Below are 26,249 nucleotides of genomic sequence, written 5' to 3'. Positions count from 1 at the left end.
TAGCTAGTGCCATCTTCTGGCTGAAATCATTATTGCAGGTCCTTTTGTTGCACGTGCAAGTATGTACAATTCTTAGATGCACTTGAATACACTCTTCTTTTTTCATAGTTTTGTCGTTTGGGTTTGCATTTGTATTGGATTTGAACCAGGCCTTTTCATTCCTTGAGCATTTTTATCGTTTCATAGCTAAAATTGGGGTAACGTGATCAAAGAAAGAAAATCCACCTCTTACATTTAGTCAACGAATGGGTTATGCAGTTTAAATCAGAGATAAAATCATTTGTTCACTGTTTTCATAAAACAAAATGATCTGCAACACGAAAAACGACTTCAAATACCACATATACTCGCATATAAGCCCACATTGCATATACATTAAACGACCCCCTAAAATTGCTATAAATTAACCATGTACTAAAAGAAGTCGGTACCCTAAACAACTTTTATTTAATTGTGTAGATCATAGAGATCAGTATAATGGTAAAAAAAGTTTTATACCATTTGCTGTATCTTCAACAAGTGCTTTAGTTTTGTCGTATGGGTTTGCATTTGGATTGCATTTGAAACAGGCCTTTTCATTCTTTGAGCATTTTCATCCTGGAATAAAAGAAAACCTCCAGCATGCGCATGATAAACTTTTGGGGTGGAATGCAAAGCGTTACATATGGTGTAAGGGTAACACTGCACACCAACCCCACTGTCAACCATGATGGTGGTAGCATTATGCTCTGTGGTTGCTTTTCTTCAGCAGAGACTGTGAAGATCGTTAGAGTTGATGGGAAGATGGATGGAAGATGGATTCTAGCAGAAAATCCGTTGTGTTAAAATGGCCGGGCCAATGTCCAGACCTCAAATCTTTAGGGCATTTGTGTAAAGATCTGAAAAATGCTGTGTACAAATGATCACCATTAAACCCTAAGGAACTTGAGCTGTTTTGGAAGAAAGAATGGGAAAATATTTCAGTTTCAAGATGTACAAAATTTATAGAAACATACCCTGAAAGACTTGTGGCTGTGTTTGCAGCAAAATGAGGTTGTACAAAGTATTAAGTCAAAAAAGTGCAAATATTTTTACAATGTCTGTTTTTCAATTTTTTATTTGTTTTTGTTTCAAGATTGTGTCTCTCGTGTTGTTGATTCTTGTAAAATATTTTGAGCTTTTTATCGATACCTTTTAAGCCTGAAATATGGCAAAATGTCAAAAAGTTCTTGGGGAGGAGGCAATTTCGTTGCAAGGCACTGTAACTGTGTTTACCTCCAACCAGTGAATCCCTGATTTTGGATTGCTATATTGTTGTTGTTGTTTTTTTTGGCTTTTGGCTCTTTCCCTTTTACATCCTCACTTTTTTTTTAACCACAGTGATGCAGTTTGCTCCACAGGTTATAAGTCACAACCATTCGCCCACAACCAAAAAGATGCCATTGGCGCCATGATGCAGACGGCATCTTACCGTGCAGACGAACTTCACACGCACACAAAAACATGTTCTGCACACAACTACACACAGTTCGTAAGCTCTCGCCACTGACGGCCACACACAAATATGCGCTAGCATGCACACGCTATCTCTCCGAGAAGCGGTGTGAAGACGCATTGAGAGTACGTTCGAATTAGATTTTTTTTTCAGTCGTGGATTTGAATGACCCAGAAAGAAGTGGTGGAGTCCATATCACAATAAACAAGAATGCGCAGCTGGTGTGCAGCCACGCACAGCGGGGGTGTCAGTGCAGAACTTAAGGGCACTTAGGGTAGCAGCACCTGCTACACGCGTGATGCTTTCTGATCACTGATAAGACTGCCAGATTCTTTCGCATTGTTATTGCAGGACTCTCATAATAATATCAAGTGCAGTGGTTTTCAACTGGTTTGACCTCAGGACCCACCATTCCACCCTAATGACAAGCTGTGTCGATAATCAAGAAAGTCAAGTCATTTATTTGTAAAGCCCTTAATAACAAGGAGTCTCAAAGAGGTGCACAGACCAAATACTATTACAGAATACAGGCTATTATTACACCATCCCTTGATCCAAAACTTACATGAGGGCAATGCAAAACTCCAAAACTTCAGCATAAGGAAAATGAAGAGGGGACTGCACATGAGGTAATTTCCCTTCCGGGATGTTGAAATAACAAACAATACACAGATATTGTCAATATGAAATTGCAGATTGAATCTCAGAGGGCACAGCATTCCACAGCACCGGGGCCCAAATGGAGAACGCTCTCCAAACAGCAGATTTCTTCTTGGCTCTTGGGATCACGAGTAGACCAGTTTCAGAGAGAAAGGCGCCGGACTGAACATGGGGGGGATTAAATTGGAAGGATATGAGGGAGCAAGTCCATGCATTATATTGTATAATACCAACAGAACCTTAAAATCACATCTTAAGCTAACAGGGAGCCAATGCAGGTTAGCTAAAATCGGGGTAACGTGATCAAAGAAAGAAAATCCACCTCTTACATTTAGATCATAGAGATCAGTATAATGGTAAAAAAGGTTTTATACCATTTGCTGTATCTTCAACAAGTGCTTTAATGGCGCCACAGTACAATATTTTCGGATTGTGTGCAATATTATAGTACTTCATTTCCTTTTTCGACTTGATTCTTATTGTCACTGTTTTCCACATTTCTTTCCCATTATCACTAACTTTCTTGGGACCCATTTTCATGGGCAGAAAAATATAATGAACCAAACAAAATCACAATAAAATGAGATGTGCTCCCTCTCAGACACCATTGGGACGGCGCTAATTGACAGAAGAGGAAGAACAGATCGAGCAGAGCATTATTGCCATCTACTGTTAAGTAGTGTAATTGAACCTCAGTTTTTTTGTACTTAGCATTATTTTACAAGGCAACCCACTGAACACGGGTCCGCGACCAACTTTTGGGTGCCGACCCTTCGTTGAGAAATATAGAGCAATATAGTGTTTAGGAGGGTTTTCCATAACATCTGTTAAAGTATTGCACCAAAACGTTGCATTTTGGGACGTTCCAATTATGTCAGTATTGTGATATTTCAATATATGAATTGTCTAATTAGGTCATCAAGATTATAAACAGCATATTGATTAAAATATGATTTTCATTTCATTTGAAGAGGTAAGCGCTGTTTCATTCAATTTTGAATAATAACCAATAAAAAAAAAACAGATTTTCCCAACTAAGGCAAAAGGGAGACACTACCATAACATCACATCATATTGTTTCCACACCCATTTGCTTGGTGTGCATCCTGCAAAATGTAGAAAGAAATTGGTCGTATTTATAAACAAAATCATTATTAAATCATGTGATACCTTAATATAAGACATTAATGCAATTGTTTCATTTTTTTATGCATTTTGTTATTTATTTGAGTATTTCATCCATCCATTATATAAGGCCGCTTATCCTTAGCAGGGTCACGGGTATTTGAGTATTTATTTGTCAAATATTTTGTTACAACAAAATGTTATTTAAATTAGGGGGCGGATAACACTGGCTGAGCTTTTCACCTGTTGGTGGTAAAGGCGTTGCATTTTATATGTATCGATCAGCCAATGGGAGAATACTTTCACCAGGCCATGTATTTTCAATTCAGCTAAACATATTCCAACAAATAGAAGTGAATATATACCTTAACAGTGTGGCTTGAACAATCATACACAATGCAGAGAGCAGTTTTGGGCTTTTAGCGAAAAGCACAGCGGCTAGAAAAGAGCAAGTTTGGTAGGTGGGAGGTTTAATGGCCTTGATGAGGGTGTTCTGATGCATTCTGAGGTGAAGTGATTGCAAAAGTCTTGACATTAGGGTGGTTTTAAAGAAAAACAGGCTGCAGAATTAAAGTGCTGTTAAATGGCTCTGTATGATTGATACAGTGCTTGATTGTGCAAAATGTGAAGTGGAACAGCAATTTGTTGCAGAGTGCAATCGTTATGGAGAAAATGTATAAAGCACAATTAGAGGTAAGATCTCACCCCCAAAAAATCCAGGCCTAAGGATATAAAAGTCCGACGGGGCCCGAAGAAAACTTGGAGCTGCATTTCGGCGCTGTGCGGTCTTTAGTGCCGATGTGTGTGCCTCAGCACCAAAGTGCCTTCTTCAGCTGAAGTACGCATGCCTCCCAGAATCCAGCATCAAAGTGCAGCTTCGGGTTTACTCCAGGCTTGGTCTCTTAAATCAAGTGTGCACTTCGGGGCAGAAGTATGTGGGGCCCCGAAGTCCTGTGCTGAAAAGCAGACGTCGGCCTTGAAGCATGCACTTCGGCGCCGAAGTACGCATGGTGCTGAGGTCCAGCTCCTCCACGAAGAGAAAAAAACGGTGAGAGAGAAGCCCGGCCCGGCCTGACCAGACATGATGATTGACATATTATGGCTGAACCCGACCTGATTTCAGCCGGATTCAGGTCCGGGCCCATGGTCATTCCTCTCAGCACAATTAATCTGTTTTTTGGGGTTTGTTTTTCTTCTGTCCTTATGTTTGTGGTCTGTCTCATTTAATTACTGAGTCCTGTTGTTGTGAAGTCCTTTGTGTTTTCCGAACAGCTTCTCTTTTCAATTGGGTCATCTCCAGGGGTTGTTCCAATATTTAAATATGTTACTGCATATATAGTCATGATTATATTCACCATAAACTATGATTTCAGTCATTTATAACTTCTTCATCACAAAGTGGCTGAAATGAGTTTACTCTGCGGGGTGGCTGGGCTCTCCCTTAGAGATAAGGTGAGATGCTCAGTCATCCGAGAGGGACTCTATGAAGAGCCACTGCTCCTCCGCATTAAGAGGAGGCATTTGAGGTGGCTCGGGCCTCTGTTACAGATGCCTCCTGGACGCCTCCCTCGGAAAGTGTTCCGGGCATGTCCCACCAGCAGGAGGACACGCTGGAGATCGTCGGATGAGCTGGAAGAAGTGGCCGGGGATAAGGAGGTCTGGGCTTCTTTGTTAAGGCTGCTGCAATCCGACCCCGGATAAGCGGAAGATAATGGAAGTATGCATGGATGGATAACTTCTTCATAATTAACTCGTTTTGTGTTATAACGTATAAATACATTTTCAGAAGCATTATCGCGGAGTGCCAAAATCCAAAAATAAGTTTTTCCTGTTTTATTTCAAAAAACTAAAAAGTTTGGCGCAGATCATCAGAGACATCTAGTTGTGATAAGTGTGTTACAATTGGACGAGAGCAAAGGAGAATTCATGGGATGCCTGTTACTTTTTTGGACTCACTGTTGTTTATTGTTTTGACTATTGCATCATTGTGGCTATTGACCAATCATGTTGCTGTTCTTTGATTGACACACACCCTAGGATTGATCTGTTTTTTGTAACCTTGAAGATTTAATAAAAAGAGGGAGCTCGGAGGAGACTTTTGGGAGGGACAGAATTTTCTTATCCGAGAGCCCTTTTCCCGGTTCTCCTTGCAAGTTTAAAATCCGTTAATGTCATATTTTGAGTGTCCAAGTAAGTTTAAACTTAACTACTGGTCAAATAACACACTGTACACTGTCTCTCTTTAAACTAAAAAATATATAATGTTTGAGTGGTTTTTGCATATTTTGTCCTTATGGTTTCAAATGTGATGAAGTCCATGTTTGTCTATCTATCTACCTTGGTCATATCCCTCAAGAGGGGTGACCGACAGCAAGACACACACATACAATAACAAAGAAAATAAAAGGGAAATAAATAGCATAAAAAACACACAAAAAGTTTTGGACCATGGCCAACCCAATTGCCCAAACACCCAAACAAGTTAGGCACCTCGGCACCCAAGTTGGTCATGCTTTCGTCCCTCCAGATGAAAAGGGACACCAGAAAGCGGCCATGTCACTCGGGTCAGGGTGACACAACACACTCTTTTGTTCAACAGCAGGGCCCGACAGCTTTCACTGGTCTACCCCTGCCGTATCATACGGGTGCCCAGCCCATTCTTAAGAACGCGTCCACAATCCCACTATCCTTTCACAACACCTCTCCACTCCTTTCTATCACCAACAAGAGCACTAGCTTCCATTATATTTAGACCTCTTTCCTGCAGTGCACTCATAACACCATCCGTCCACGTCAATCGCGGCCTTCCTCTTGGTCTCCTTCCATTGACTTCTGCTCTGGAGATCCTCTTCAACATTCGCTCCTCATCCATCCTCTCCATGTGTCCAAACCAACCGAGTAACTCTTATCAACACGCTTGCTCAGTTCCACGATTACTCCAGTTCTGTCTCTCACAATTTCATTTCTCAATCTATCCAATCTTGTCACTCCTAACATAGTCCTCAAACACTTCATCTCAAAAACATTCAACTTCCTTCTTAAATCTGCGTTCAGGCTCCAAGTCTCTGCACCATACAACACAGTCGGCACAATCACACTCTCATACAGTCCCCTCTTAACATCCATACTCATACTTTTGTTGTTCATCACTCTCCTCAGAGCACCCAAAACCTTGCTTCCAAGTCCATGTACTTTCATGAAAATGCATCCCAGTTGTCTTCGGTCTTACTACTATTTTCTCTTCACTCTTATCACTATGGATCTGCTAGACTGTAACTTTAATTACCGTAGTAGACTACTCTAGAAATGTGGCATGCAATACCAGTGTTGGGCCGAGCATTTCAATCCTAGGCCTCCAGTGATACCTTTAATGATCGTTTGCGATCATTCACGAACAAACAAGCTCTCTGAGCTGGCTCTTGGAAGTGAAAGACAGGAGCCGTTCTCCCCACACATCGAGAGCCATTTCCCTTCAAAACGCTTTTTTTTTCTCCATTGTAATCGGTCAATATAGATGTTTTTTTTAAGGAATTGTGTGTTGTTGATTTTAAATCTGTTGCAAATGACAAGGTTCAAATTGTTTAGTATTTTATCATTTTTTTTACATCGGTAAATATTTTAATTGTTGTTTCATGTGTGTTTCGGGGATAAAATATACAAAACAAATGTAAAGTTTATTATGTATTACACAGATCATTTGTTGTTGCACTAAAAAGTCAATATTTTAATCAATGTTTTGGTGTGTGTGTTTTTTTGAGTTCGTTTACATTAAAGGTGCTTGGTATGAAAAAGAAATGTTCAAATGATTTAAAAGCTCACCGTAGAGTAAAAAAATAAATGCTATTATAATTTAGTAAAGTAATAATTTTAGATTTGTGTGCATTACTGCATTTTAATAATAATAATAATAATAATTAATAATAATTTCCTTTGTATTGTCATTCTTTGTAACAACGTACACAGAACGAAATGTCGATACACCTGACCCGTTGTAGCTGACGTTTCCCAAAGCCTTCCAGAAGGCCCTCACTTTGCCAACTGGAAATCTTATTGGCTTAACCAACAATTTTATTGAACACTGATGTCATTCTTCAAGGGCTGGAAATCTCATTCTGGTGGCCTCAGGGTAGATTTCTGAGCCTGGCAACAAGTAATGGCTGAAATGTGATTGGATAAATGCTTGAATATGAAAGCACACATCTGAAAGTAGTGCAACCAGGGGGAAAGCTATGAAGGTAAGCTGACAGACAATTTGGATAAATATGATACATATTCACGCACCAAATATAATTACATCACATGATTCAGTTATTTTTAGTCCAGCAGACAATGCTTTGCAGCCCCTAAAGGCCAAACACTGTGCAATAATAGCGCTCCAGTACTGTAGACTCTTTAACATTGCACTTAGGTCCTGAGTACATTTCTAGACTCCAAAACAACACAATACTCTCTCATATAGAACAAAATGAATTATGCTCAGTCGTGCTGCTTTTCCAAATATTTACTTTGGCCTATTTCAAGCCCGATGCATGACGGTAAACAACACATAATAGAAGCAGAAATTGCAAACCATGGGATTTCTTTTTTTCTTTTTCTTTCTTGTGGCCTTGCGGTTATGCATACTTTGCTTTCCAAATATATGTTTGGAAATGTATCCTCTGGTCTGCTGGCATCAAAATAGCACCATTGATGTTTGCCAGAACACGCAAGAGCAGTAAGCTTTGCCCGTGGGCGGTCGGACGCTGTCTGTGTCGGCTCTCTTGACTGCTCCAAAATGGGTGCCTTTGTACAGAAGTGAAGGTTCTTTTCATCCCAATATGTTCATCCTGATTGGGGCTAAGCATCCCAGGTGCCATGCAGATAAATTAAGAAAAAGTTTTTTTTCCCTTTGACCCAATTCTCCAATCGTGCTTTAACCTGTAAACAAGCAGAAGAGGCTGACATCTGTTAAAGCAGGAATGGAGCAGATGTCATTTTTTTTCATATCCTCGGCCATTTCAGTTCCTCCGAGGATGACATCAGCAAACATAATGCAACAATCGAATCAGTTTCAAAATAAATGTGTATGACTGAATTTTCCGCACCATAAGTGCGACCGGATTATAAGGCGCACCCCCAAATTTAGTCTTTTGCGCATAAGGCACACTAGACTATAAAGTGCAAGGAATTAAAATTACAGTAAGCTCTAGGGTTGCATAAAAACATGAATAAAAACATTGCAATTGAAATATTTTATTTCATAGATCATAAATGAACACTATGACATCTGGTTTCTGTCGTGATTGCCCAAGTGACGTCACCTGGGGCAATCCATTTGGCGCGCTGGGGCGCACTCCCTAATTGGCTGACGTTCTCCACTTAAGCGGTCTGCGTCCAGAGATGGTCGTCCGAGTGTACTCTTTGTATCCTTGAGTGTTTCTCCAGACTACAAGGTAGCCACGACTCCTCTTGCCTGATTCATGCCTGCCTTCCGTTTTTGACCTGTTTTTCAGTTCCACGTTTTGTGACCTACTCTCCCGCCCCGGCCATTGACTTACCCGCTAAGCTGCACCCTCGTCTACCCGTCACGGAGCTGCCATTCCGCCCGAAGAGGCTGACGACCAACAAGCACCGACGTCCCAAGCCAGCTCCAACAACTCTTTCAAATCAAAACTCTTCTGAAACTAACGCTATTGTATCCGAGAGTCCGTTCTGGTTCATGACAGTTTCACCACTAAAATTGATTTTAGCAACAAACAATTCACAAGTTAACCACAAGAGGACACTCAAAGACCACTGTATTTGTTTCTCAAAGGCAGAAAAATTACAGTATGCAGTATCATTGAACAATTCAAACAAGAGTACAGACGCTCCCTTACTTGTGGGCATTCGAGTTACCAAAACGGTACCTACGAACATTTTTTTTGGGATGTCGAAAAATATCCGGACATTACTGTAAGTTAGATTTTGTATTGTGCACCTTTTTACGAGTACAGGATTTTACTGTAGTGCTTCTTTCCATCGTGACCGGCGTGTGGTGGCGCTGTGAGAGGTCACCCAGCATCCACCCCGAAGAAGATTTCCGTCTTCCTCTTCCTAGCTTGTGTGCAAACGTTCTATACTGTATCTCTATACTTTGACAATTTTATTGTTTAATATCTTGTGCAGGGCAGCACGGCGGCACAGTGGTTAGCGCGTGTGCGGCACAGTTCATGTCTTGGGAACCTCCTGCGTGGGTTCAAATCCAGCTCCAGACTTCGTGTGCGGAGTTTGTATGTTCTCCCCGTGCTTGCGTGGGTTTCCTCCGGGCACTCCGGTTTCCTCCCACATTCCAAAAACATGCATTTCAGGTGAATTAGCCGGTCCAAATTGTCCCTAGGTGTGAATGAGCGAGTGAGTTGTTTGTCCCCGCGTGCCCTGCGATTGGCTGGCAACCAGTTCAGGGTGTCCCCTGCCCACTGCCCAATGATTGCTGGGATGGGCTGCAGCACCCCCGCGACCCTACTGAGGATAAGCGGTGTAGGTAATGAGATGAATATCTTGTGCATCCATTTAATTCGGTTGGTGAAAATGTAAAGAGGCGAGCCGTTTCTTTTGAAATTAAAGTGAAATAAGAAAGCTTGATGTGGTTGAGAAAATGGTTGGATCGCTTTTTTTTCAGCCACTTTTTACAACGGAGGAGGAAGTCGCCTTACTCTTGAAGCTCATCTTCCAAAAGTAAGTGAAACTTAACTTAATTTATCTGTATAGAGCGTATACCAGCTCAGTAGCCTAGATGGTAAGGCGCCCGCTTTGAGACTGGGAGGTCGGTGGTTCGCGCCCCAGCCGAGTCATTCCTAAGACTTAAAAAGTGGTCGGCGGCGCCCTCTGTTGGCTGCGGCTGCATCGGCTCGCTACAACGGGTCAGGTGCAATCGACATTTCGTTCTGTGTACATTGTTACACAGAATGACAATACAAGGAAATTATTATTATTATTATTATTATTTTTTTTTTAAATGTTTATTCTGCAGTACAAAAAATACAGGTTACTTATACAGGCCTTAAACATACTTATACAAAACTTAAACATTCCATAAAGAATATAGCACTGAAGCAACTTACAAAAAAATTCAACTTATGAACGATTGATCCTAAGTAGGGCAGCGTCTGTTATGTATTTTTATCCAAAAAAGTTACCGTAAGTAAAAATCTTCATTCAACTAATCACAATATGTTTTATACTTACAGACAATAATTGTCCAACGCAACAACAAAAGAGGATTTGCAATGAGCGTTCAAAAGTTGGCATCTGAGTTGCTGTCCAAATGCTGTGCTTCTCTTTTGTTTCCTTTTAGCAACAAACAATTAACGTGTTAACCACAAGAGGGCAACTACTGTGTTTGTTTCTCAATGGCAGAACAGTTACTGTATTCAGTATAATTTAATTGAGACTATGCATGTCCAATTGTATGTACAATATTTTCCGGTATTTAAGGTGCACCGGGTTATAAGGCGTACTTTGGAATTTCTGGCCAATTTTGGATTTTTCGGTGCACCTTATAGTCTGGAAAATACGGTAAATGTATTTCTGTATTGTTAATTTCAATCGAGTTAATAAAAATATAGTCAATAGTAATATAGGTTAAAAGTGTAATTAAAAAACACAAACAAACTCTTACAACCTTGTGTCTGGTCTCTATGTGCTGCGTCTGTAAAGCAAGAATTTTACTTCTCTTTTTCTGAAAGTTTGACTTCCTCTGCAGCCCACGCTTTATATTTGGTTGCTTTCAAAAGATAAAACCCTCCTTCCTGCTAAGACAGAAATCTCTTACAGGGTACTGTTGCTGCTAAAAAAGGCACAGCGGAACCTGGAGCGACTCCCAGTTGACATTTATTGATATACTGCAGAGCGTTGCATAATAACCGCTGGGGCTCCCATAAACTCAGCCAGCCTTTGTTGAAATGCTACACACTGATGATTCGGTGAAATCACTTGTGCAGAATGGCATAATTCAATTTAGGCTGAACGCAGATGCTAACGGATGATGTCACAGTTTTCCTCACACAGTGCTAGTTTAGAAGTTCAAACCATTTGGGGTTTAAGCATCATGCTATGGGAAGGAAGTCTTGAAAGCAGCAGTGGAATGTAACTAGTCAAATCATGTTTATTTGGTTAGCCATTGATCACAAAAAGTCTCGTAGGGCTGCACAGACCACAATTACAACATCCCCTGATCAGAAAAAAAAGAATACAATCTTAAGAAAATTAAGACGCCTTAAGAAGGGGTTGCACGCGAAGTAAAACCTATTCATCTTCTATGGAGAAGCCATATCCCTAAAATTCATGATATACCACCAGAATAGTTCGGCTTGCGTTGAGCTCAACCAGCAAATGCAGCGTTAGGCTAGTAGGACTGGATTTCCCATTATCCTCAAACGCTGGAGCAGGACCTTCCTTTGGTTTCTTTTTGAGTAGCATTAGTTTGATTGTGACTGTCGTACAAAGATTTAAAAAAATGCTAAGATATTGACATTCAAATGATTCGCTTGCTGGCTTGTGCTATTGAGAAAATCAAGTAAAGTAATTTTTTATGTATATGTACTTTACCTGAGTACGTTTATGAATGAATACTTTAGTACATTGAGAGCAAGAATCTGTAATGTTTTACTTTTCAACCTTTTAAAATTTCCGTTAAGATTTTACACATTACTTTTTTGCGATCTGATTTTCTAAATAGTCATGATGCAAACATGCCAGAATAAATGGGGTAGCGATGGAAGTGGGAAGCGTCAATAATGGGCTGGTAGAGATATCCCAGCGACCAATCACTGTTCACCTTAACCTATTTCCACCGATTGGGACCTAGTATTTGCTAGCAAGTATCTTCCTGCTTCATGGTCTTCTCTGTTGTTCAACGCGAAGGCAGTTTTCACCAAGAGCGCTCTCGCGCTTTCATAATAAAGTGAATTCGAGATATTGTATTGTTTAACATTTTGCACGTTAATAACAAGATCCAGGCAAAAAGTTTTCCTTTTTTGTATGAGTATCTATGTACATGACTATTAGGTCTTACTTGATCAATAGATATCAAAAAAGTAAGGGAGGCTTGAAAAGGTTCTTTAATTTCTAAATTCAGGTGTGGTCAATTTCTGTCCCATATCAGTGTCACATGCTACTATTGCCTATTGTTGAAAGCTTAATGTTGTTTTTTGTCGCAGGAAGATTCTACAGCATGTTAGAAGTTTTGCTTGGTTAAATTGCATTGCAGTGGCCAATGCTTTCCTTAATAAATTAAATTACAATAATGAACTAGCCACCAGAGATCGTTAGTACTGCATAAATGTACCGCAACTTGAACTTTTAACGGATGTGCTGCTTGTAACGTTATAATATAAAAACAACAATATTGTTGCAGTTTCAATATTCGGCTTATTTACCGTATTTCTACGTCTTTACACAATTGTATGAGAGGACTCTGCTCCAATTGACAGTAATGACACTCGGTCTATGAGTTTACCAGTCAAATTTAATCGCAGCAGAAAGTTTGCAGAAAAAAATTATCCCAAATATTTTTGCAATGTTGAATGATTTAGAATGTCTTCAGCAGGAAGTCAAGACAAGTCGTGTTTATTTGTATAGCCTTTAATCACAAGGAGTCTCAAATGTCTGCACAGACCACATACTATTGCAAAGTACAGACTTTCAAAAATAAGTTTTAATACTTCAAAAAATATACAGTAGAACTACAAAAATACAACAGTCATATTAAAAAATACGACAGCGAAGCTACAAAAGTACTCTAGTAATACTACAATACAAAATTAAGGCTAGGGAAATGCGACAAAAATACTGCAGTTAGACTATCATATAAAATTCCAACCAACTACGAAAAAAAATACTATAGTAATACTACAAAAATACAATAGTAACACAGACGCTGCCCTACTTACGAACGAGATCCGGACGATCGTTCGTAAGTTGAATTTGTTTGTAAGTTGCTTTAGCGCTATATTTTGTATGGAAGGTTTATATAAATATGTTTAAGCCTTGTATACGTAACCTGTATTGTTTTGTACTAAAAAAATAAATATTTAATAAAATAATATGCTCTATAAAGTAAGTGTAACTTACTTTTGAAAGATAAGCTCCAAGAGGTCTCAGAGGGTGTCCGAAAATAAGCGATCCAACCATTTTCTCAACCGCATCAAGCTTTCTTATTTCACTTTCATTTCATCTCGCCTCTTCTTTACATTTTACACCAACCATATTAAATGGATGCACAAGATATTAAACAATAAAGATGTCAAAGTATGGAGATACAGTATAGAACGTTTACACACGAACTAGGAAGAGGAAGTGGATTTTTTTACTTCCGGGTGGATGCTGGGTGACCTCTCACAGCGCCACCACACGCCGGTAGCGGCGGAAAGAAGCACTACAGTACTGTAAGTTTAACTTACTTTTAGAAGATGAGCTTCAACCGTTAGGCGACTTCCTCCTCCGTGGTAGAAAGTGCCCGAAAAAAAGCGATACAACCATTTTCTCAAACGCATCAAGCTTCCATATTCCACTTTCAATTTAAATAAAACGGCTCGCCTCCTCTTTACACTTTACACCAACCATATTGAATGGAGGCATGAGATATTAAACTCTAAAAATGTCAAAGTTCTTAGCGCGCTGGAGATTCAGTACAAAATTTTTACACACAAACTAGGAAGAAAAAAACAAGTTTCTTTTTCGGGCTGAATACTGGGTGAGCTATCACAGCGCCACACGCCGGTAGCGGCGGAAAGAAGCACTACAGTAACGTCCTGTTCTCAGAAAAAGGTGCACACAATACAAAATCTAAATTACAGCAATGACCTGATATTTTTCGACATCCCGAAAAAAATGTTCATATCTACTGCTTTTCTTAACTCGAACGTTCGTAACTACGGGAGCGTCTGTACTATAAAAGTACTATACGTAGTAATTCTACAAGTCAAGTAAAGTCATGTTTATTTGTGTAGCCCTTAATCACAATGAGTCTCAAAGGGCTGCACAGACCATAGATTATAGGCTACAACACAAATACTAGAGTAATCCTACAGAACACTACAGTAGTACTGCAAAAAAATAAAATTAAAACTACAAAAATACTACAGTAAGACTATCGTAATACTACAAAAATACTATAGTAATACTGCAAAAATACTAAAGTAAAATCAACAAGACGAGCAAGTCGCTCTTAGCCAGGTTTTTACAAACTGACCCTAATTATATGAACGTGGGACCTTTACTTCTGAACTGAGAACTTACGTTTAGTGTGGTGACTGTTGACAATTTTGCACCCTGCAATTTTCACCGGCAGGGAAACTCCCCACACAAAACCAAATGCCAAAATGATGCCTTTGAAATGCAGAACGAAAACCATACTGAGGCGGCGTTCTTGATCTAATTTTGTTTGTTCACAAAGAAGATATCTAAGGAGACATGATCATGGCCCCCCAAAAAATATTTTGCTTTTGGAATGATAAATTATTTCTCATAATGCGATGGAAACCTGAAAGTCAAGTTAATTGGAAACATAAAACATCAAGATGTCATCGAATTAAGAGTTTTTTTCTGGCCTTGCCGAATTAGAATAATCATGAGGCTTTTGGTCGGGAGTCACCTTTGTGATGTGCAAATGAAAGCGGCTTTGATCTATAATAAGTCAAGAAGCTGAGGAGCATCCCGAGGACCTACGAAGGAGTCAAACTACAGTTTTGGTGACTTTATTTCGTCCCCGTGTTCGTATCACATCCAGGTTGCTTGATGAGACGTGTACAACAACTGGAGTGAAGCAGTTCTATTAAGGTTTTTCTTAGAGATAAATAAATGAAAATACAACTGAATATCCTAGGCTTGTGAGTACAAAAAAGGCTGTCATGGTTCAAAATATCTGGCAATTATTTATATCCCAGAGGGGCGAATAATGACACAAGCAAAATCAGTGGAAAATTCCCAAAAGCCTAGCTTCACACCAGTCCTTTTAACTAGACTAAATCTCACGAGTGGTTTGATACGACTCAAGGCAAGACTCACCTGACAACATAAATGTATTAACTGTATTTTGTTCACTTTGGGGTTTCAATTGATTTATTGTTTTTATGTTTTTTGGTGGTAATAACAAATAAGCAGAGGTGGGTAGAATAGCCAAAAAATTTATTCAAGTAAAAGTACTGTCACTTCAGAATAATAGTACTCAAGTAGAAGTAAAAATTAGTCATCCATATACTTACTTAAGTAAAAGTAAAAAAGTACTTGGTGAAAAAGTTACTCAAATACCGAGTAACTGTAGCAGCGTCGTAGTTATTGATTTTTTTAAAACAACCAATCAGTTCATCAAAGTATCGGTAAACATAATTTTCCCCACTGAAGTTGAATAGTGTCTCGTGACTAGGCTGCTACGTTTGATTGGTTAGACATAGTTGAGCCTGGCAGAGGTTTCCGCCATAATAAATGCACCTTAGCGGACACAGACGCCTACTTACGTGGAAGGGATTTATTAAGTAACTAAGTAACGTTTTCAATGTTGCCTAATGTAGCAGAGCAAAAGTCACATTTATTCATCACAAATTTACTCAAGGAAAAGTAATAGTATCGGGATTTAAAAACACTCCTAGAAGTACAAAATTTCAGAAAACATACTCAAGTAAATGTAACGGAGTAAATGTACTCGGTTTTTACCAATGTTCCCTCTAATTTTCCACGCGTCTGAGCGTTCACACAAAGTCGGTGAGCAACGCTTCAAACAACAGTGAGCAACCATAATCCCAAGAGTGGCAAGAATAATTAATTATCAAACATGTCCAAAACTTGACATTAAGTTACATTTTGCTGGGTTTCCGGCAATGCAAAATTATTTTTCTCTTTTGAATTAATTGACTCATGTACTATTGCAAAAGTTGTACGGCCTACAAACGTCGTTTGTTCTTACAATTTTTTCACAAGATATTCATTTCTTTTTATTTCCTGATATATTTTGTCGCATAATATTAACATTTTTGGGGGCTTATTTAGTCAGTTGTAAGATACAGAACTGTACTTAATCACATTTTTTAGTGGAAGTACAATGTTGGCAACAAGATTCACTTGATGTAATTGGAAATTATTTGAATGCAACACAAACTTTTTCTTCTTTTTTCTGTGTTTTTTTTCTACTTTTTTTTAAATTCCTTTAAAAAAATCTTATTGTGTTTATTTTTTCTGAGCTGTTGCTTTTTTCTTTTTGTTCTCTATTCACTTTTTTCCTACATTTCTTTCTTTTCTTTTTTTCTGGCTTTTTTCTAAATTTTTCCTTCTTTTTTTCTCTTCCTTTTATTTCTTTTTTTCTTGGCTTTTCACTACTTTGTCAGTTTAGTATTTTTTTCTTTTTGGTTCTATTCCCCCCTTCTTTTTAGTCATTTTGTGCATAATTTTACATAATATTTGGTCATGTTGGGCTTAAAGAAGCAAAAACAACCTGAAGAGCCGTTTAGGACCCGAAGGAGCCGGTTCCTTTTAGTGAGCCGAGCCGAAGAAGCCGGTTCTCCACAAACTGTACTAACTTTACTCAACTTTACTCGACTTCAAAATACCGCATTTAGGACACAACGTCAGGGGAACCCGTGTATTTTTACCTTCACTGTAACTTTGACTTAAGTCGCTTCTTAATTAGTAATTTTGAGCCCTCATTTTTGTGTGCTGGCTAGATTTTCTTGTGCGCTGAGAATGTGCGAGCAGTGCGCAATTGCACATGCGCGCAGCTTAGAGGGAACACTGGTTAATACCCACCTCTGCAAATAAGTAATAATATACTTGAAATTAGAAGGAGGTGGATTAAGCCAAGTCCAGTCAAAACCTAATCAACACTCAGATAACAAATGTCCAGACAGTAATGTCTCCTAACACAAATCCAATCTACCTTTACTTAATTATTGTCAAATGGCAGTGCAATGATTCCCATTAGATAAAATGGAGTCATCTGTGCTAATGCGGTGTTGACCTTTCCTGAATCCGTCACGTAACTGCGGTCAGGAGATGCTTTTTCCAAAGCACAATCAACTGCAGAGTTCAGCTATACTCCAAGTCAAATGTTTACTGGCTTTGGCGACATTTCTACACTTTGCCAAAATACAAAAGTAAACCTTAAAGGTCAAGTCAAGTCATGTTTATTTGTATAGCCCTTGATCGCAAGGAGCCTCTAAGGGCTCTACAAACTACAGACTATTGCAAACTACAGAATATTATTACACCATTCCTTGATCTAAAACCTACGTGAGGGCAAGGAAAATCTCAAAAACCTCAGCATAAGGAAAATGAAGACACCTTTAGAAGGGAACCATTTCATATTTACAGAAGCTTAGTTCAAACCTAAGTTGAACTTTTCTTTCCTAATACCTCGACCAACTTTTCTCATTCCACACACTCCTCAACACTGCCTCTTTAAACCACTTCCATTCCATTTCCAAACTCTCCACTTCTTTTCTACTAATCCGTTCATACTCTTCCCCTATCCTCCCTTTAAACTCTTTTTCCTTTTCTGCTTTATTCAATTCTGACATTTTCACCTCTTCCCTCACACTCTTCTTATAACTACCCCTCCATGATCCATCTATTCTCAGTTTTCCTTCCACATAAAAATGTCCAGACATACCACTCATTTCACCTCTCTAAACATACACATCCAACAATCTACTTAACATCCCTTTCCTAACCACTACATAATCCATCAGTGCTCTGTCCACCATCTCACAACCATCCACTCTGACAAAGGTATACTTATTCACATCCCTCGTTTTAAACAATGTATTTGCAATCACCAACTCATTTTCCACACATAACTCAATCAATTTCTTTCCACTCTCATTTATTCCTGGTTCTCAATATCTACCAACCACAATTTCAACCGTTCCATCACCCACTCAAGCATTCAGGTCACCTAATATTACCACTTTCCACCTTTCTTTCGCACTTGCCACACATTTGGACAAATCCTTCCAGAACTCCTCTCTCTCCTCAGTACTTCTTTCTGAACCAGGTCCATATGCACTTGTAAACATCCATACATCTACACCCAACTTTGACCTCACCCACATCAATCTGGAAGATATATTTTTCCACTCCACCAGTTTTTCCTTCGCCATCTCACTCACAAGCACAGCCAATCCTTCTCTAGCATGTCCACCCGTAACTCCAGAGTTTCTACCATACATACCTCCAAGCTGTAATTCACCTTTTCCTTTCATCTTGTTTCACTCAAAGCTAACACATCAACCTTCCTTTTAGTCATCATCCTTTCGATCTCCTCTTTCCTCCACTCAGTCGCTTTACTTCCACATCCTCTCACATTTAGTGACCCTATAACTAGGGTTTTGAGAGACCTTTCGGTCTCCCGCCCACCTTTCCTTGCCTTGCTGTCTCTTAGGGAGTAGAGATAGAGAGGAGAGGATCCCCAGTCCCCTCGCTCCCTCCAATTTCGTCGCGTCCCACGACACTCAGTGGACCACGGTGGGAGATTTCTCACACCTCCAAGGGGGAGAGGGCCCCTCACCACAGGACAATCTAATAACAATGATACACCAACGTATCAATGATTATTATGTTAAACAATATAATAATTTATTATTATTATTTCGTATATAATATATGGAATTGCAGAAAAATGTGTTCCTTAAAATTGCCATTTGTGGAACCGTATACACAACAGCTGTGCTTTGCATCTCTAAAAATTCGACTCAACATACAAATCTTCTGGCGCTCTGTTTAAACTCATACTGCTACTCTCGCTGTTCTGGGTCAACAATGCGCGATCCGGTAATGACGTAGGCTGGATGCGTTGTCTGTACGGCAACATCTAATGGTCAAATATCACACACTGTCCTTTTAAGGATTCATCTCAAATCTGCAAGGGTTGCTTTAAGCGCCTAATTAATAATACCTCAATTATTTTCCAAATCCTTTCAATGACAGTGATCCAAATATTCATGTTTCATATATTATCGTGCAGCTGGACCCTCATACTGGACAATGACAGCGTGTGTGCACAGCTGCGTGATTAGCATGTTGCTCAGCTTAATTTATGTGAAAAATACCGCCCCTCACCCTCAATTTTCCCAATACAGTATTTATCACCACCAAAGCCGTTCAATAGCGACGTGATGTGTCTGGACTCTGATGAGGTCCAGAGCGGTTTCTCTTTGAGGTCTCCCCTTTGATTGCCTGCTGTTTAGAAAGGTCAGCCGACATTAAGGAGGCAGGGCCGTTGCTGGCATGGCGTTGCTGAAAAACAGGTTATAGTGGAGATGTCGTTATGTACGGTGAACTATTATTTGACCAAAATCCATAAAGACTGTGCTGGGAAGCCCCTGCACCCGACCTCCACTGGGAATAGCCAGGTCTGCCATCCTTTGTCCCTGCACTGTGGATTTTATATATATATATATATATATATATATATATATATATATATATATATATATATATATATATACAGTAATCCCACGGTTATCGCGGTTAATGGGGACCAAAACCACCCACGAAAAGTGAAAATCCGCGAAGTAGCGACGCCCCTTCAAAAATGCTTTTAAAAAAAAAAAAGTTTTTTTTTGAAAATTATTTTATTTTATTATTATTATTTTTTAGACCCTCGAAGCTCTGAACCCGCGAATGTGGAACTGCGAAGTAGCGAGGTCCCAATGTATATATATATATATATATATATATATATATATATATATATATATATATATATATATATATATACATCCACCCACCCATCATCTGCAACGCTTATCATCAGTAGGGTCGCGGCGGTGCTGGAGCCCATCCCAGCTGTCTCTGGGCAGTGGACAGGGGACACCCTGAACTGGTTGCCAGCCAGCCACAGGGCACACAGAGACAGACAACTTGCTTGCACATTTGCACCTAGTAACAAATTGAACCGGCCAATTAACCTGACATGCATATTTTTTGAGTGTGGTAAGAAACCGAAGTGCCTAGAGGAAACCCACGCAAGCATGGGAGAACATGCAAACCCCGCATAGAAAGGCTGAGAACTGAATTTGATCTCATGACTTCGGAACTGTGCTGCGGACACACTAACCACTCGGATGCCGTGCTGCCCTTTATATATAAAGTAAACCAAACAGGGAAGCCCTCAGCAGCCGTGACGCTAACGGGAAGCTAGCCAGACAAAATTATACCAACACACAGCAAAAAACACAAATACAAAGTTAAGCTCTCTAACCTCAAAGCATAAATGAGCGGTTTATAATCGTTTTCTATAATATTTCTATTTCGGAGCTGGCCTCACATGTTGTGTTCAGGGGATTTACCATTTTCAAAGTGTTGTGTTCCTTCTATGACATCAAAGCTATAGCGGAAACAAGCCAAAATGGTCAACTTTGAGACAAAATTTGCCCTGGCACGTGAAATATTTAGCATCATATTTGCAAAACTGTGGGAACACTACATGTTCTGTGCGTAATTGAAAACAAAATTCTGAAAGAGAATTCCTTTAGGAGACAACACATAACACTGCTTTCTTTTGTAGGGTTTACTTGAGATTGCAGAGACACCCCTAAAAACAGTTCAAACGGCATGGAAAAATTATTTTTAAAAAAGAAAAGTCATAGAGGCATATCCGTCATCCGATAATGATTGGGCGCCTTTTCTTTTTTTGCTAGTAATTGCTAGAAATTGCTCACTTTGTTCCCATTTGTCCTGATTGTCAGCCTGCACAAAGAGATAATTTGATTATTTTATGTGCATCTGTCAGCTCAGCTGGACTTTGAGGCAGAATACTTACATTTTCAAGAACGACATTTTAATCACTTGTTAAACACACAGCGATTAAGAATATCCATCTATCCATTATCTGCACCGTTTATCCTCATTAGGGTCGTGGGGTGCTGGAGCCCATTCCAGCTATCTTCGGGCAGTGGCCAGGAACACCCTGAACTGCTTGCCAGCAAGTCGCAGGGCACACAGAGACAGAAAACTCACTCGCTTATTCACACCTAGGGACAATTTGGACTGGCAAATCAACCTGACATGCATGTTTTTGGAATGGTGGAGGAAACCGGAGTGCCCGAGGGGAAACCCACACAAGGATGGGGAGAACATGCAAACTACGCACAGGAAGGCTTGTAGCTGAATTTAAGCTGTGCCACGGACGTGCTAGATACTGAGCTGTCGTGCTGCCCAGCAAATAAGAATAAACAAAAAAATTGGAAGATACACACAGAAATAAAGTACTCCAAAACTTGGTAAGTAGCGATTTTATTTGTACATGAAATGGCCAATTTGTTGGTGAGTTAAACCACATTGTGCTGCTATGAAGCTACACTATTTGCTGAAGCAGCCATTTCCTGCCCACTAACAAAAATTGCCTGATTACTAAAACAAAATGATACAATTTTCCATAATTTAAGGAATACATGCTTTTTATTGGACAATAATATGTTAGAGAACATTTAGACAGAGAAAGGCAAACCGGGCAGATTCATCCTTTGGACCGAGGTGGTCTTTCGAGGGGGACAAGGAATTTATCATCTTGTACTTCTGGTTGCAAAAGCACAGAATTATAACAGTTCAGTAATCAGACTGTGGACTTTAACCTGGACTCATGTTTACTCGCATCTAAGAGCTTTTCAGAAGGTCGGTTTATATGCGAATGTGTTTATTAATCTATAGTATGGGATTAAAAAAGTTGTTTCACAGACCTTTATGTAACATGTAAATACACAGTGTCATAAAAAACAATTCAGCACATAATCATGTCACTCGAAAGGTTCAAAGACATAACAAATTACTTTGTTTTTTGGCTTTTTTTTTAATTTACAGCAGCTATCGGATGATGAAGTGAAAATTCCGAAGCCGCCCCTGAAAAGGACCCCAACAAAACAACAATTTACTACTTTAGTCCAAATGAAACGCCTTCACTCATTGACTACCATTGACGTCCATGGACGTCAAAATCTTAATTTAACTGACAATTGGGACTAGCGCAAGCAAAAAACAGCAGAATCATGTATGTTTTGTCTTTCTTTTTTTTGGGACGGGCTCAAAAAATAAATGCAAGAGGGTGTCATTGTAGAATAGTCAAGTCAAGTCATGTTTATTTGTATAGCCCTTAATCACAAAGAGTCTCAAAGGGCTGAACAGACCACAATTCATTTATTTTCTGTGGTGTTTTCCCTGATAAGTATGCTCAATACTGATTGGGTAACACCACACACTAACATAACCAATGTTAATCTAGCACCCGTAGCTAAAGAATAAATATTCACTGGGGTACTGTTAAAAGTTCACGCTTTATGTTTCAATTAAACACTGTTTTTTCTGAGTGTACTTAGTAATAGTGCCAATTAACAATTGAAAAGTAAACTTTTAGCACTACCTCAATGAACATTTGGTCCTTTTAAATGAGTGTTAAATTAACACAAGTTATTTTACTGTGTACCCACACAGCAGAGATTGGTTACAAATACTTTGAAAATATGCCAAGGGGCGGTCCAAAAGATATTTTGTTATGGTTTAAAAGTGAATGTTGAGAAAACATATTTTAAAGATATTGAAAATACCTTTTTGAGAGAATGTTGTCCCAAAATTGGACAACATTAGACAGGGTAAACATAACCCAGCATTTTTGGGAGGGGGAAGATTTTTTTTCACATTTAAAGGGGTAAGTTGCTGATTTCAGTTTGTGAATTTTGGCTGGGCTTCTCTCTCACTGCCTTTTTTTTATACATATTATCCACCCGTCATCGTTTTTCTTTGTCTCTCTGCCTCTCTCTTAAAGTTCTGCGCTAGATTCATAAGGACGTACGACTGCTGTGGTTTATGGCCCAATTTTCAACCAGTCTTAATGATGGATGGCCAGAAACTATTCCCGTCAACTCTTAAAAAAATCCGTACGTAATGGAAAATTATCATCGGTTGGTATGAAATCTGCAGACACAAATATATCGAATATGTAATTGTTTATATGGTTTGGTTTAACTTATATTTTATTACAAAAGACAGTCTTTGATTTTATATCATAAATCACCTTTCCTCCTCCCGAGTCCTCACCCAAAAATAATAAATTTAAGATTTGCTACAGGCTCGGCCCTGCATATCATATTCCATATTAAGTGGTTGGGCTCAGACTGGTTTTTAGGATCCACGCCCCGGGGTTAGTTCAGGCCTGATTTTACCTCTGCACTGTTGACTACCAGAATAGTTTTTGTTTATTCTGTATGGTGATTTCCCCAAAGTAAAAATCTGAGCAATGATTAGGAAAAACTACCCACAGGGCAAAACTGTTCAAAAACACATTAAAAGAATGCCAAGTTATTGTTCAAAAGATGTCTTAACTTAGTTGGAAAGTGTGGAAAAGGGTATTTTTGAAGGTTTTAAAAATATCTCTTTGAGAGACTAAGGGACAATCTCCACTTTGCACTCCACTCACCGAGGGTACTTCCCTATCGAGGGACCTCACTGGAGGGTTCTCAGGGCCAAGTGAGAGGAATGGGATTGGGCCTAAGTATTGTATGAAATTTGGACCACTTTAGTAGACAATGGAAACCCAACCCCAAGATTTTGAGGAGACTAAGATCTCTCCATGTTCTGCGGGCTAACGTTAGTGGTCCATTTTTGGACAAATTAATGGGTAAAAAGGACCAAACAAGACATAGCCCAAAATCCAAATTCAAAAAAGAGATCCAGTGCTGGGTGGATGGTACTTTGACATTTTTTAGGGGTGTTGTATCTTCCTAATTCGACAGGGTGATCTGAGTAACTACAACACAGGTAATAGCTAAAACCAGATGAATTTTGCCCAGGTTCAGGCCTAATATGTCAATCATTGTGTTCGGGTAAGGCGGGCCTTCTTTCTCCTTGATTTTAGACATCTATTTTTTTAAATTCATGTCTAAAAAAAGACCAGACTAAACACAGCCATCATTGAAAAACACGTTCAGTGCCGGGTGGGTGGATCGCACGTTTAACATCTATGTAGGGGTGTGCTAATCCACGTCCGTTGCAACGGGCAGGCCAAAGGGGGCCTGGCCTTCTCCACTAAGGGCTTTTGCCCTCCTACTACAAGCACGATCCTTGTTTTCCTTTCATGGTAGATAATAATACTTGTTAAAAACCCAGCTCCCAGGCATTTGATATGCCCCGGGAGACTGATGTCTGGTTCTGTGCCATTCTCACAAATTTACTGAGCAACTAAAAGGGGTTTCTTAAAGTCAATTCAAAAAGTGTCCCACAACAACAAGCTACTGTTGTCGACAGAAGACATATTCCGTGTAGCTTGTCCATATTTTGTCCTCGCCGGGGTCGTTGCTGGTGTAGGCGCAGGTGCCCGTGGAGCTGCAGGCCACCATTTGGAAGCCGACCTCGGTCAGCCTGTCAAATGCCTGCTCCAAGAAATTATACTTGAGGTAATAGCGCGATGTGTACCTCTCCGGAGGGCGGTCCGGGTCTCGGCTCTCGTTCAGGGTGTCTCCAAACACCTCTTTGGCCAGGGACGTCTTCCCGCACACGGTGATGCGCGCCACCCTCCGGAATTTGGCGTCGGTCTGGATGTCCCGGCCGATGGTGTAAGACCCCCGGTAGCCCACGGTAATGTAGCCAGACTTCCTGGAGTCCATAGAAGGGGAGCGCACAGCGCGCGACGACGCTGCCACAAGCTCCGCCGACGCGCCCGTCAGGGTGCCGTCCTCGGTGTCGCTGTGGCTGATCTCTTCGCTGACTGAGTTGTCCTTACTCACCTGCGGACACAGTCGCTTGGCCAGCTCCCGGAGCTGGAAGAAGTCCGCCTCCCTCCGCAGTCGGCTCCTCTCCGGGAAGAAGTCCGGCAGCACCAAGGTCAAATCGCGCAGGTAGTCGAGGACGTAGCGGAACAAGAAGCCGTCCCTGTCGAGGAAAAAGCGGCCTTTGGTGTCCCTGGCCAGTTCTTTGGGGGTCTTGCGGCTGAACATGTGCCACAGGAGCGAGTCCGGGACCGCCACCAGAGTTTGGAGCCGAGTGACGTACACTTGTCCCCCCACGTTGAGTTCCACGATGTCTGGAAAGTGGGAGTCGTTGCGCTGTTTGGACGCCTCAACCAGAGCCATCGTGTCCGTGTTCGTCTCCGTGTCCGTGTACGCGATCTGATCGTGGCTGACTGACTGAGAAGCGAGAGGCTGCGCGCGCCTTATGAAGAAGGAACCCACAGGAGGAACGCAAAAAAGGGGGGCGGGGAGCCCTTTCGTGGTTACCTATTAAACAACACTATGCGAGTTTTAACCACGTGTCAGTGAACAGAGAGGGAATAAAAGAAAGGAAAAACAAACATGTCCACGCGAAACAATTTTTACTGCGGTGGAAATCAAATAAGCACGTCGTGGGGCGTTTAAGTGGTGTTGTAAGTGTGGGAAGACTGACACCCGTCGTATCGATGACGTCAACGCAGCTTTAGATAGACACTCAAAGGTGATGTCCATCCATCCGTTTTTTTTGCACTGCTCATCCTCAGCAGGGTCGCGGCGATGTTGGAGCCCAACCCGGGGAGATGGCATGGGACAACCTAAACTGGCCAATCGCAGGGTAGAGCGCTCGTCTTGGGATCAAGAGATCGCAGGTTCAATTCCCGGCTCCTCTGTGGTCTATGTCGAATTGTCCTTAGGCAAGACACTGAATCCCTAATGCCCCCAATAAGCAGGTTGGCGCCTCACATGGCTGCACGGCCGCTATTGGTGTGTGAGTGTGTGTGAATGGGTAAGTGTGAAGCACATTGTAAAGCGCTTTGGGAAGTCTTCATTGACTTGAAAAGCGCTATATAAATGGAGACCATTTACCATTTACCACATAGAAACAACCATTCATGTAACCGCGGTGTACGTGTCCCACCAAAGATCCACATTCACGCTGGACTGGATGATGAGGTTTTTATTATTACAGTTTCTGCAAATGGATGAGTCACAACATTAGCTTTTCTGCTGGCTTTGATCTCTTTGATCTCATTGCAGTTCTCTCTGGTAAGACTGCCAACAAA

The 26,249-nt window shown here is 40.4% G+C and overlaps 1 protein-coding gene across 1 annotated transcript; it reads right to left on the bottom strand.

Moving 5' to 3' along the window:
• Positions 1-22,295: 22,295 nt before the first annotated feature.
• On the bottom strand, positions 22,296-25,562 carry kctd12.1 (potassium channel tetramerisation domain containing 12.1). The gene has a single exon (XM_088353135.1). It carries the CDS (start codon positions 25,327-25,329, stop codon positions 24,490-24,492), a length of 840 nt encoding a protein of 279 aa, XP_088209261.1. The 5' UTR covers positions 25,330-25,562; the 3' UTR covers positions 22,296-24,489.
• Positions 25,563-26,249: the final 687 nt, after the last annotated feature.

Source organism: Urocampus carinirostris, chromosome 14 (genome assembly GCF_059441175.1).
Source record: "Urocampus carinirostris isolate Australia breed hairy pipefish chromosome 14, RoL_Ucar_1.0, whole genome shotgun sequence".
NCBI lineage: Eukaryota > Metazoa > Chordata > Actinopteri > Syngnathiformes > Syngnathidae > Urocampus > Urocampus carinirostris.
The sequence above is the reverse complement of the archived record's forward strand: the minus strand, read 5'-3'. Positions and strand labels throughout refer to the sequence as shown.

Bases quoted from the DNA above. Each gene is read 5' to 3' on its own strand.
- kctd12.1 (XM_088353135.1), bottom strand. From the start codon at position 25,329: ATGGCTCTGGTTGAGGCGTCCAAACAGCGCAACGACTCCCACTTTCCA.